The following is a 14,464-nucleotide window of genomic DNA, read 5'->3' on the forward strand; positions in this document are numbered from 1 at the left end:
TTATATATATAAAGCTTCCTCTAGAATCACTCTACCTATTAAAAACACCGCTTCAAATTCCGTTGCGCAGTTTTAAAGATTTAAGCATACATAGGGACGGACAGACAGCGACAGCGACTTTATTTTATACTATGTAATGACTAGTTACTCGTTCCGGCTTCGCACGGGTGTACATGTATTATATACATATAAACTTCCTCTAGAATCACTCTATCTATTAAAAAAACCGCTTTAAAATCAGTTGCGTAGTTTTAAAGATTTAAGCATACATAGGGACGGACAGACAGCGACAGCGACTTTATTTTATACTATGTAGTGAAGTGATACATACATCGGAGATATAGCTTATTTAATATCTATTCTGTTCTATTCTACTCTAACAAGTACACTATATATGCTTGATATTAGATTAGTTACTCGTGAAACCTAATGAGAACACCGATCTAGTTAAATGGAAGTTGCGATAAGGTGTTAGTTTGTAACTTTAAACTACGGAACTATAAATACAGCGGCGTACAGGCTGTTCAAGTAAAAGTTAGCAAAATACTATGAACCAGTTCATGTTTAGAAGTGGGCTTTAGCGTGGGGAGCGGATGGATCGGAAACCGCTGCACCCAACTATAGTGGGTAGGCAGTTTGGTTTTTATGTGCCTTCATTTAACTTCCTTTTTCATAAAACTGGGTTAGCAAATGAGCTGAGAGTTGACGGCCTTGTTAGTTCGATTCCTCGCATGGTGCAATTGTATTATAGTGTAAAATGTTTGTATCGGTCTGATTACTTGTCTATTATGTATGTATTTACAAAAAATCTAAATATATCTGTCAGTTGTCTAGTGCCCATAATACAAGCACTGCTTGGCTTGGGACTAGATGGCGCTGAGTGAATTGTCTAATGTTATTATTATTATTAAATTGTTTTTTTTTTTAATGTGGAACATTATTTTATTTGTACTAAATTATAGTAGGTAATTGAATAATGAAAACCTATCAATCTATTAACAGATAACGACAATATTTTTAAATTTTATTTTTAAATACGGTACATTATTTATTTGTTCTAAATTATAGTAAATAATTGTATCATTAAATATATACCTAACAATCTAAATGCATTAAATTCACAGATAACGGTATTATTTATAAATTTTAATTTTAAATTCGGAATATTATTTTATTTCATCTAAATTATATTAAATAATTGTATAAAATGAAATATATACGTAACAATCTAAATGCATTAAATTCTCAAATATCGTTAATATTCTTAAATGGTGTTTTTAAATTTGGAACATTATTTTATTTGTTCTAAAAATTAATAGTATAATTAAATATATACCTAACAATCTAAATGCATTAAATTCACAGATAACGATTAGGTATTATAAAAAAATATAATAATAATAATGATATTGCAAAGTTGTAAATTTGCAATGTCATTCATTATTTGTGCTTAAGAAGGTAGGTATAAGTATATGATTAGTAGATATATAATTTCGTTATCATTTGATAGGAAGATAGGGTTGGTATATAGACAAACTTATAGAATGTTCGAGATCCGATTAAAACAATGTGTCAATTAATTACTTATTATTAATATTATAACCGCGAAAGTTTATGATTATGAAACATGGATGGATGTTTGTTACTCTTTCATGCAAAAACTACTGAACGGATTTCGATGAAAATTTACAATAACAATAATTGGGCGAAATATAATGATAAATATCATGTAAGTGTAAAGTAGACGAAGTTGCAGCTAACTAATATTTAAAATTCATATGATGTCAATGTTATTTTTTTTTGTCGTTTTAGTAGGCCATTTTAAATATTTTAAAATGTGACTAAAATTATAATCTGGTGTGGCAACACCGTCAGGTCGGCAGCGCGTTTTGCCGCGTAAACATCTGTCAAAATGTTGCCGATGTAATTTTCGACTGATGAGTTTTGTTGTTGTTCTAAAATTATAGTAATTAATATTAGCGTGTGACTTCTAAATTCAAATATAATATCAAACTTTATATTATTATTTCCGGTGTGAGTGATAGATACAAATTCAAATTCAAAATATCTTTATTCATGTAGGTCTATTACAGACTCTTATGAATGTCCAATCTACCGTCAGTTCGGAATGATTTCGAGATGAGAAGAACTGACAAGAAACTCAATTAATATATTTATTAAATATATTAAATACTAACAAGTGTCCTATCTTTTTTTATTAATTTTTTTTTTGTTTTGTTCACTAAATGTGACGTTCCTATACTAAATGACAAAAAGAAGAACAATCAACATAAATTAATACGATAACAAATCAAGCCCTTAGCTAGATCCGAAGCTGGCTTTGCTTATAAACCATGGAATAGACCTATATCTGACATATTTAATTTCAGAGCTCGAATGATATAGTTATATTACATATTTTAGATGTATTACGAACATATTCTAATACAATATGACGCTGATCTTGTTTCCCACAAGTTTCACAATTATAGTGAAGTTTTTTTTTTAATTTTAGCTTATTGCTAAAATAAAAAAAAAAATAATGTGCTACCTAAATGTCTTTGTGAGTACGACTTATTAACTATAAAATGCACTTTTATTATGGGCTTTCAATGTACTTTCGTCGTTGTGGTTACATGAGATACGTAGCAGGAGTTTGTCGCGTATTCCAACGCCATTGTTTATTGCGTGAGTTAGCCTTAATAAGGCTAACTTGGCGGAACTACGATTCTATAGTAGTTGACTATAGAATCGTAGTTCCGCCTGCGCTAACGGCATTTCTTGGCCGGGCAATTCATTAAGTAGAGTTGCGGAGGCTTGGCTTTACGTAACGGACGAGTTATGAGTATCCGTATTCGTAAGATATCTTAGGAAGTAGGTAGATGTTATTTCCTACATATAAAACATCAATATAAAAATTTGTGTTCTTCGAAATGTCTAATTGTGACAACGCCTTAATTAACAAAATTTAATTTGAGTTTTTGCGTAATTGCGGACAGATTTCAGGTAGGCACTTCGTGTATCTTACGGTACCTTGCTAATGGTTACGTGATTTTAGTTAGGCCTGTAAACATCATAATGAAATGTGCTAAGTTTACATTTTACCTGAGTGCCCTTTGACCCTTCCTTTCCTATCTTTAAAGGAGGCTATTTATTATAAAGACAATATCTAGGTACAGTTTCGTGACGTAATTTGTAATATTAACACCAGTATTCAGGGGGAAGTTGGAGGGGGGCTGTTAGAAATGTGGACTAATAACCATTAACATTAACCCGGTGTCCTCTGGAAACCATGGTGGTAAATTGCCATTTACCAAGATGTGCTAACTAAACTTCGTGCTCATTTTATCATCCTTCACTGGTGCCCCGCCAGCTTAAACCGTTAGCGTAGGCGGATGCATAATTCCATTATCATCTATAAAAAACTCATGTCTAAAATAAAGTTTTTTGGATTCAATATTATTTTGAAAGCATTATTGTTATTGGCTATATAACGATAGTATAAAATTCAGATCCAGGGACCTCTCAGGAGGTATGGTATATATGGTAATGATTCTTAGTATAATTAGTTCAGCTTATAGTTCAAGCAATTGTTCATAATATTATTATAGTACAGTACATAAGTGGAAATCATTAATAATAAAAATCCTTAAATTCAGATTTTATGACATATCTTACATATCGAGTAATATAAAATATTGCAATACATATAACAGGTATGGGTACACTAGCTTTTGCCCGCGGCTTCGCTCGCGTTAATTTATCCCCTTAGGGGTGGAATTTATCAAAATCCTTTCTTAAGGGATACCTACGTCATAGTACCTTTATGCATGCAAAATCTCAGCCCGATCGGTTTAAAATTGACAAAGTTTCATACAAACTTTCATCCCCTATTTTATCCCCTTGGGGGTGGAATTAATCAAAATCCTTTCTTAACGAATGCCTACGTCATAACATCTACCTGGATGCCAAATTTCAGCCCGATCCGTTCAGTAGTTTGGGCTGTGCGTTGATAGATCACTGTCAGTCACCTTTGAGTTATATATATTTAGATATAGGTTATTATTTACCTATATGTACCCATATATCTATTATACATAGAAAATGTCTTTGAATGAATTGAAAATGTTTGCAAAAAATTTTAATATACAATATGACATGATGTTTCATTATAAAAAGTATATAACATACACTTATCCTGTATATATAAGACACTTTCCTGTTTTCTTCATCAAGCCTTTTTCAGTGCTAGCAAACAAAGCATACCTCGCACAACCCACTCAAATGACTACCTGTGCAACTTCACGAGACAATACATTGTGAGTTGTTAACATTAAAGTTCATATTTCAATAGCGTGCAACAGTGACATGTGTCGTTTTGCGTTTCCCGAATGCCAGTTAATTTCCCGCTTCCCATGAAGGAGAAATTTGCAATATAGCACAAAGTGACGGACGTACATACTCGTAAGGAGGTTATAAGAAAATTTAAAGGTGGCAACTGGTAAAGAATGTTATCACTTACGTTTATATACGTTTGGGGCATATATTACAGTGAACATTTCAAAGATTCTTGTCTGTACCTGCTAACCCTTTCAGACCGGATTTTTTTTTTCATCAGATGGATTTGGTAAATTCCATGTGGCTAAAGTATAATAAGGAGACTATAAAAAAATTTTGGCCTCATACTTTTCAAAACAAATTAGTAGTACTTTAGTACTTAAGTTAGTAGTATTTGAGTAGTTTATAAGTGAACAAATGAATACCATCGCTTTCAATCGGAAATTATAAAATCGCTTTCAATTATATTTTACTAGCTACTCGTCCCGGCTTCGCACGGTTTTAAAGATACTACGCAACGGATTTTAAAGCGGTTTTTTTGTAATAGGTAGAGTGATTCGAGAGGAAGGTTTATATGTATAATACATGTAAACCCGGGCGAAGCCGGGGCGAGTAGCTGGTTTATACATAAGAAAAAAATAAAAATGATGCAGTATACAAAAAACAAGCATGTATGCAATGCGACTACTCGGTGCTATTAAAAAATATCAGGCGCTTTTGACCTGAACACATACACCTACAAAAATCTAATTGAATCAGATCAAAAACCTACTTTATTGGAAACAGTTAGGAACAACAATATAATAATTATCGCAAGTCCCTAATTTGAGATGAACATTTTAATTCAATTTGTTCTTAATTGGTTTAGAAAATTGTAGGCTGAAGTATCTAAATATTAATAAACCAGGATTCCCTCTCTCTTTCCCACAGTCGTCATACCGTTTTAACGATCGAAATCACTTAGCGACTATTGTCAGGGTTCTATTTATAGATTCCTTGATTACTTAAAGTGTGTATTACATTTGTTCAATTAATTTTATATTGCCACTAGCTGTCCCGGCAAACGTTGGTTTGCGATATAAAATGTCTAATGTCGCTTTTAAAAAATAGGGGTTGGTGGTAGAAGGGTGAAAATTTAGGGTTGCATCTATTTTTTAATGTCACATTATAAAAATATAAAAATTTTGTCCAAAAAATAAAAAAATAAAAAAATGTTAGCGTTGGACAACCCTTATCACTTTATATAGGGGTAGGGGTATGAAAAATAAATAGTATCCGTTTCTCAAACTTACTGAATATATAAAATTTCATAAAAATCGGTCAAACCGTTTTGGAGGAGTATAAACACGAAATCTGTGACACGAGAATTTTATATATCAGATTCTGAGAGTCGTTACTCAGTTGTTTCCTACCACGATATAGACTTAGTAGAATAGAATAGAAAATTCTTTATTCATATAAACTCAATTTAATAATAATATTCTCAGAACAGTTCACACAGCGCCATCTAGACCCAAGTTAAGCTAGCTAAAGCTTGTATTATGTGTACTAGATAACTGATACAAATACATAGATATTTTTTTCGTATATACATACATATTATACATAGAAAACTCCCAGACCGATACAAACAATTATACATCATGAATGTTTGTCCCGTGCGAGGAATCGAACCCGCGACCATCGGAAGTAAGGCGGTGTGCTAAAGCGTTAGATCGCCGAATCCGTCAAAATATGTAGGTACGATACAACCGTCGTAACACTATACTTGGTTGTCATTTGGCAAGTGTATAGGTGCCAAGGACCGTTGGCAAAGCGCCAAAGTTGGCAGATGCGCTATAAAGCCTACCCGAATTACTCTTGTCACTTTATTAAATTTATATTATTGCTGGCTATAAAAAATATTTTATCTATTTCACAGAGGGACGAAAAGGCTGTATAAATCGCAACGTATTATATAAGGCCTCGCTAACTTAAAAGCCAGGCTTGTATCTGGCTTTTAAGTGTTTTTACTCAGTGACCGGCAAAATGGATGACATTATCTTATATATAAAATTCTCGTGTCACAGTTTTCGTTCCCATACTCCGAAACGGCTTGACCGATTCTCATGAAATTTTGTGAGCGTATTGAGTAGGTCTGAGAATCGGCTAACATCTATTTTTCATCCCCCTAAATGTTAGGGGTAGTCCACCCCAAATTTTTTTTTTTATTTTAAGGCAAAACAACGTTTGCTGGGACAGCTAGTGTTTATATATAAAAATTACGTGTCGCGTTGTTTGTCCGCGATGGACTATTAAACTACTGAACCGATTGCAAACTTGATTTGCACATTTTTCTATACAACTATGGTGGTAAACAGGCATACTGCCCATCTGATGGTAAATAGTTACCGTAGCCTATGGACGTCTGAAACAGCAGGGGTGTTGCGTGCGCGTTGCCGACCCTTAAGAAACCTTAATATCATCATCATCATCATCATCATCGCAGCCCGGAAGACGTCCACTGCTGGACATAGGCCTCCCCCAAAGATCTCCACGACGATCGGTCCTGCGCTGCTCGCATCCAATGCCTTCCCGCGATCTTGACCAGATCGTCGGTCCACCTTGCTGGAGGCCTTCCCACGCTGCGTCTTCCGGTCCGTGGTCGCCACTCTACTGCCCCAACGGCCATCTGTCCTACGAGCTATGTGCCCTGCCCATTGCCACTTTAAGAAAGAGAAGCCTTAATATACCCTTTTTAAAAACCCTATACTGTAGTCTCATGAGAAAACCTCGGCAGGTAGTTCATTCCATAATCTAAATGTACGCCGGAGGAAGCTCCTCTGAAACCGCACTGTCCGAGATCACTTAGGTTCTAGCGTGTGGGGATGAATTCCCTGTCGATGGCCTGCGCTGCGATGGTAAAAGGTAACTGTGGACATCATATTGAATATTTCTTCAGAACACAGACCATTGTATTTTCGGTAGAACACGCAAAGCGAAGCGAAGTCTCGCCTCAAGCTAAGTGGTTCGATACCGCCAGAGAGATCATTGTGTGCAATTTGATCTAACTTAAAAGATAGAATACTTACATCTCGATTAGTAGTCTCAACATGATTTTATTCTAGAACCTTAGCCACAGCAACGCGTGGTCGGATCTGCTAGTATTATATAAATTGTTATTAGTAACTGACATTAATTAATTAATAATTTCATGTATTTGTGGTTGTTTGTAGGATAGTTATATTTATAAATGTGACTAAATAAGTTTATATTAAATTAATTATGATTTCATTTAAATATTTGCATACCCCTACGTGGTGCTGCATGTACTTTTATTAGTTAGTAATACCGAAACTGTACAATGCATGCAAATAAATCAATAATAATTATTATTATAATTTTAACAATACAGCTGGACAATTCACACATTAGGAGCGATAGTTTTTATCTCCTCAGGATAGAGTGTGTACTTTCCAAAGGAGATATTTCGTTTAGGCATGAGTTGGCTAGAACTCAGGATACTTAGTGAAAAATGTATTATTTAAAAAATAATTCAGTAGATATTTTTGACTTAAATGTAATATAGCATATTTATTTATTAAAACTAATGTACAAATACACAAATATAGATGCATATGGGGGACTTAACATCTTAAGGTATTTTCTCCCAGTCAACCATTGGGCAAAAAGAGATTTATGTGGGCAGACCATTAAAAAAAATGTAGGTATATAATATAAAATATCATATGCTGGTAGTCCTAATATTGGTAGCCCTAATTGAATTTAAAAATGAATCTTAATTTTTGTGATCTACAAACTCATTTGAAAAGTATAAGAGCTGATTGCCTTGTCATTTCTTCTTAGGTCTAAATTACTACAGTAGTATTGATATATAGTAAGAGTCTGTAATAGTAGGTCTATTGTCACATTATAGATATTTTGATTTGATTTGATGAAGGTAGTAAAATTACAGGGCAGAATATAGAATAGAATAGAAAAAACTTTATTCAAATAAACTTAATTTAAGCACTTTTGAATAGTCATAACAATTTTTTTATCTACCGCTCTTCGGAAGCTGTTTCATCACAAGAAGAACGAGCAAGAAACTTATGTTGCTCTTTTAAATAATCCTGGAGCAGAAGATTACAGAGTGGCTCCTCTAAAATAGCAAATAGTGTAAAATAGCATAAGTGGTGTCGCGGCCGTTCTATACATGATTTCCATAGTGCTGTATATGTTTATAGGCGACAGTTACCATCAGGCCGGCCGTCAGTTTGTTTGCTATTCTAATTACATAAAAAAAATATACCAAGAGACAATACCTTCTGATATTTGCTGTTACAGCATTCTCCTGTAATACTGCAGAGTAATTATAAGCGCCTCGTTTAATTGTTTAACTTTTGGCCCGTTGCTTTTACATAAAATTATGCAAATTTCTCCGACCTTAAATATTTGGTTTGGCCAGAAATTTTATTAACTTTGCGTCTGAACTGCAATTAACCACGTAGGTATTTTTCTTGTGAGGCCAAATAGCCGTGTTGAACTAAATAAAAAAAATAACCCTGAATAATTAACACAGTGCTATCTAATCCCACGTTAAGCAAAACTTGTGTTATAGGTACTAAACAACTGATATAAATACTTAGATATTTTTTTTGTAAAAACATACGTAATATACATAGAAAACACCCAGGCCGATACAAGCAATCACTCATGAACACAAATGTTTGAACCGTGCGAGGAATCGAACACGCGACCAAAGGTAGTAAAGCGGTATATTAAACCGCTAGACCACCGAGTCATTGTTTTTTATATTTCACTATAAGTCTTATCTGGATATCGTATACACAAATTATTATGCCAGTTGTATTTTAAAAGCCCTTTCTTTTTCGATGATTAGATCCATTCTATGGATTTTCTGTGCGAGAGCAGGGTCCATTGTCTGGCAGAGAGGGAAACACCGAGCTGTCCCCGGACTTGTGACCCGGGTATATATGTATATAGGTATATATTAAACACCAGCAATCAACGTAACCTTTACTACCTTATATCGAATTAGTGGTCACAGATACAAACTAATAATTATAACTCTGTGGTTCACGTAACACTTAATTTAAAGTTACAATAGTTAAATATTGTTTTACGACTCTCACTGTGGTTTAATGGCATGTTTTTGTAATTCAAACGGACGTAAAATTTTAACGCTTGTCGTTAAGCATTGTAAAGAAATGTTGATAATAAATGAAAGCGTAAAACAAAAATCTTTATTAAAATAAGTAGATGTCATTTTTGAACACCTACACAAAAAAAGTATTTTATTTCAAGAAGGGTATATTAAGGTTTCTTAAGGGTCGGCAACGCGCACGTGACACCCCTGGTGCTTCAGGCGTCCATAGGCTACGGTAACCATTTACCATCAGATGGGTCGTATGCTTGTTTGCCACCATAGTAGTATAAAAAAAAAGGTTAAGTTTAACGTGTTAGTGTATACTAATAATAATATATATAAATTTATGTATATGCATGTGCAAACATAAACAAATACATAAATAATAATATCTCAAGACAATTCACATAGCGCCATCTAGTCTCAAGATAAGCAGAGTTTATATTACATTTTTTTGTAAATACATACATGTTATATATAAAAAACATTTAGATTGATACAAATAATCATACTAATGAATACAAATGTTTGTATCGTGCGAGGAATCGAAACCGCGACCATCGGAAGTAAGACGCTGTGCTAGACCGCTAATCGTGATCGATATGGCCTAGTTACAATTTATTAGACTTTTTCAGGAGTTACTTAACATTTTGACCTCGGTGGTCTATTGGTTTAGCACACCGCCTTACTTCCGATGGTCGCGGGTTCGATTCCTCGCACGGTACAAACACTTGTATTCATAATTGTTTGTGTCGGTATGGGTATTTAATATATATACTATGTATGTATTTTTGAAATAAAATATCTATGTATTTGTGTCAGTTGTTTAAAATCCATAATACAAGGTTTAGCCAGCCTAACTTGGGTCTAGATGGCGCTGTGTGAATTGTACTGAGATTATTATTATTATTTTCAATATTGTAAGTAATGTTTTTTATTTTACCATCCATTTGGAATTCAGCTTTAACCAAGAAGAATGGATGAGGAACTTGCTTGCTGCTCTTTTAATTAGATGTTACCTTGACATAAAGATAATGTATGAATAGAAACTACTAAATAGCACGAATTCGTAGGAATATGCGATATGTGGTTTAGAAAAAGTAAGAGGAGAAACATACAGTCGAAAAAAAATTACTGTATAGTTTTGATAGAATAAAGGTTATATGTGTACAATATTTCCACAATCTCCAATTTCATAAATGTTACGCATAAACAAATTTAATAGATCATAAACAGCAGTTAACTTTTTAATTATGTTTTTTAGGTTCATCCAAAATGTTCCCAGAGATACGGCCCAGTTATTGGGGTCGAAGCCTCGTATCTTATCTGCCAAAGCCGTTGTACATTAGGTCGCTGTTTCCTTGCGTTACACAAACCTATTTGTTAAGTCCGTTGGATTTGCTGGGAGAATCTAATTTATGCCATTCCGTGGAAGAAAACATTGTTTTTGGTTATTTACTTCGACATTCGAAGACCAAGACACAGCTATATCAAGCAAGTTCAAATTCAAATTCAAATTCAAATTCAAAAATCATTTATTCATGTAGGACATTTTAGCCGCTTATGAACGTCAAATTTTTACATTATAATTTTATTTTTTTCCCTACCTAGTTAAAGAAAAAGTTGGAGTCGTGTCGTATCAACAGCTAAAGGGACTGATAGAAGATCGTGGAAGGTGGCGGGAGCTCCACCGACAAGAGCACAGCTCTTAAATTATGAATGAATGAATGAACTTCGACATTTAGTATTTGTGCAGACATTAAATACGTAATAAGCTGACGGCCAAACTGCAAGTAAATGGTAAACCAAGGTCACTCTATTCTCCCAAATTTTAATTTCAAAATGAATCTGTATTGTACACGTGTACAACCATATTTGAAAAGAATACGACCTGAATCGTGTCAGTGAGTTCTTCTCATCTCGAAAGCATTACGAACTGACGGTAGATTTGACATATCATAAGTCTATAATAGATCTACATGAATAAAGATATTTTGATTTTCAAAGAATTCAGACTTATTAAGATAGTCTAGGTATTTGAAGTCGGTAGAAAAGGAAATGGTAACTGAAACAGCAAGGAAAATCCCGTTCTATCTGATTCAGTTACAGCTATAATTAGACGTGATGTGACCTGTATTTTAAGAGAAACAACAGGAAACTGATTTTAATTCGCTGTACTTATTTACTGAATTATTACGGTATATATAAATAATGAACTAATGCAATGCGCATTTACGTAATATGTTTAATCGCGATTATTACATTTATTATATAAAAATATATCCACTGTTGCTTCATTATCATTACATAGTATAAAATAAAGGCGCTGTCGCTGTCTGTCCGTCCCTATGTATGCTTAAATCTTTAAAACTACGCAACGAATTTTGAAGCGGTTTTTTTAATAGATAGAGTGATTCTAGAGGAAGGTTTATATATATAATATATGTACACTCGGGCGAAGCCGGGGCGTGTAGCCAGTTAAAAACAAAAGTAGAATTTTACAAGTTTAAGATTATATGTGACAATTATTTATAGCATAGGGGAGATACGAGTTTGCGGCTCACCTGATGGTAAGTGTTTACAGCCGCCCTTGAGAAACACCAGGTGAATAGCACGTACGTTGTCGGTTTTTTAATTAGGAATAAGCTCAAATAAGATATTTAATAAAATACAGAAAATTCTAGCAGGTTATATGTGAAAAATTAGGCTCCGTTTAAGGCTATATAAGTAACAATCGTTTGCATTTATCTTTTATATATGTTTAATTAAATAAATACTTTAAAGTTGAGACCACGTTTAGTTAGCAACGAAGAAATAACGAAAAGGTTAGTCGACATCACAGAAGACCGAAGAGCTGGCAGCTACCTTGGACAAAGAATTAGTCTAGCTATTCAAAGAGGGAACGCTGCCAGTATCTTCGGAACGTTGCCTAAAGGGACCCCTTTTAATAATATATTTTGGTCATCATATAATTTTTTTTTAGCTTTTTAATTTTAGGTTCTTAGTTGTACAATTAGGTTATGTAAATACTAGTAATAAATTTAAGTTAGCAACTCCTAATACCAATGTAATTGAAGCGTAAATAATATTTTGCAAACAGTACAATATTTAACGATCGCACGAAATGGATACAAAATCGATAGCCATTAATTGAAATGTCCTTCGAACGGTGGCAACAGTATTGTCGGCAAGCAATAAAGTCATAAATGACATTCCACAAAATTGCTTTCAATTGAGCGATTTCATTAGACATTATTGGGGGGATGTTTTGCTCAAGTCAGCTGGTTTCGTTGGCTGTTTGCCAAAACTGAAGACCTTGCATTACCTCTGAAACTTGGGTTAAGTAAAACATGCAGGACTTATTATAATGCAGTTTGGGACGGTTTGTTTTAGAGGTAATACACCGCCATTTTTATATCTTTGGTTTGGAGAAATATTTTATTCAAATGTAAAGGTTTCGGTGTAAGGAGTATCTATTGCCAAACTTCATTGTTTGCGTCCATACTTTGAATCTTAGCTTATATAAAATGTACTAAATTGTCAGTTAGAAGGGTATTCTTACTTTTATTTACTGGTTGTCTTATCTAGATATATGCTCACAGATTAAATTAAATTTCTATCGTCAGTATTATTCTGTATAAAACTATATTATTGTTTGACATAAAGATGATAAAGTTGGTTCAGATATAAAGGCGCCATGTAAATTTGGTAATTACACACTGAACTTGACACTAAAGTGAAATATTTATTTATAAGTGAAACATGGACTCTTATCCAGTATCATCAGATTATTTGTATTTTGTCTTTTGTTAAAAATCTATTTTTTATATCAAACAGAAAAAAATTGCTTCTAAGTTTTGTATCTTCTTTATTATCTCATTAGCTTTCCCCCAGGAAAGAATGTTCAGGTAAAATGTATACCTGAGTGAGCGTATTTCAGCATTCTTCCATTATGTGTGTTTTATTAGTGCCTTTTTGTTCTTAATATTTAATTTTAATTGCAAAATGGTGGACAACTGATTATGGAACAATGGCATTATTATAAAGTTATTAATATTTCATATATTTTAAAATGTTCTTGGAAGATATAATCTATTTCCTAAGATGTTATTTTAAATTTTAAAAATAAAACTTTAAAAGATAGTGAAACGTAATCAAGAAATAGTAAAAAGCAATCACTTAAAATTGCGCGCGTTGGTTTTCCGCGCAAATCACGTGCGCTCCTGATCTGATAAAAGAACGCGTGTAAAGGGTTAACACGTTCTTTTATCAGATAGCTGTTATTATCAATCAGACTTACCGGATATGTTGAGTTTCTCCTCATCGTAGTAGTCCGCTTGCGAGAGGAGTTCGTCGTCGTCGTCGGGCGCTGGGCGGGCGGGGGCGGGTGCTGGGCGGGCGGGCGCGGCGGGGGACGCCGTGTGGTCGTGCCCGGTCTCGGGCACGTCGGGGCGGCGGGCGCGCGTCGCGTTCGGCGCGCCGCTCACAGCGAGCACACACACGAGCGCCAGCGGCACCACCACCTCCATGCCGACATCACCGCGCTGCCACGGCTCGGGGTGCGCTGCAACCAAGTCACACTCTGTATCATCCCTACTATATATAGCTTTTTTTCGGATTACTCTAATGGCCGCAGCTGGCCTTTACTGCTTTACCTGATGATAGGCGGCAGATGGCACTCCAAACCCGCGGAAGGACTTATAGAACGGCTGAAGACCAACTCCTCCCTGACGGATACGAATTTAGTCTGAGGGCACCACTAGGGGTTCGAACCTCGGCTCAGACCGTCGTAATATCGATCCCCGTTTGAATTGGACGGGGGTTCGATCGGAGGGGAGAAGGTGTATGTGTGTTAGTAACCAGTCAGCAGTTACCAACTGAAAGTCTTATATCGCTGTAAAAGACTTCTAGATTATTACTGCCGAATGACACTTCATTTAATCTCCAGCTACCGACGGACGGTTTTGATATGTTTTC

General features: G+C 34.6%; 1 protein-coding gene across 1 annotated transcript in view; it reads right to left on the reverse strand.

Moving 5' to 3' along the window:
* The window catches only part of LOC131850488 (uncharacterized), a 31,826-nt gene extending 17,810 nt beyond the window's left edge, over positions 1-14,016 (reverse strand). The window contains exon 1 of the mRNA XM_059200720.1: positions 13,788-14,016. Coding sequence (XP_059056703.1) covers positions 13,788-14,016 — 229 coding nt within the window. The remainder of the gene's footprint in view (positions 1-13,787) is intronic.
* Between the last annotated feature and the right edge of the window lie 448 nt (positions 14,017-14,464).

Source organism: Achroia grisella, unplaced genomic scaffold (genome assembly GCF_030625045.1).
Source record: "Achroia grisella isolate CSIRO2021 unplaced genomic scaffold, CSIRO_AGI_Agris_v1 utg770, whole genome shotgun sequence".
Classification (NCBI taxonomy): domain Eukaryota; kingdom Metazoa; phylum Arthropoda; class Insecta; order Lepidoptera; family Pyralidae; genus Achroia; species Achroia grisella.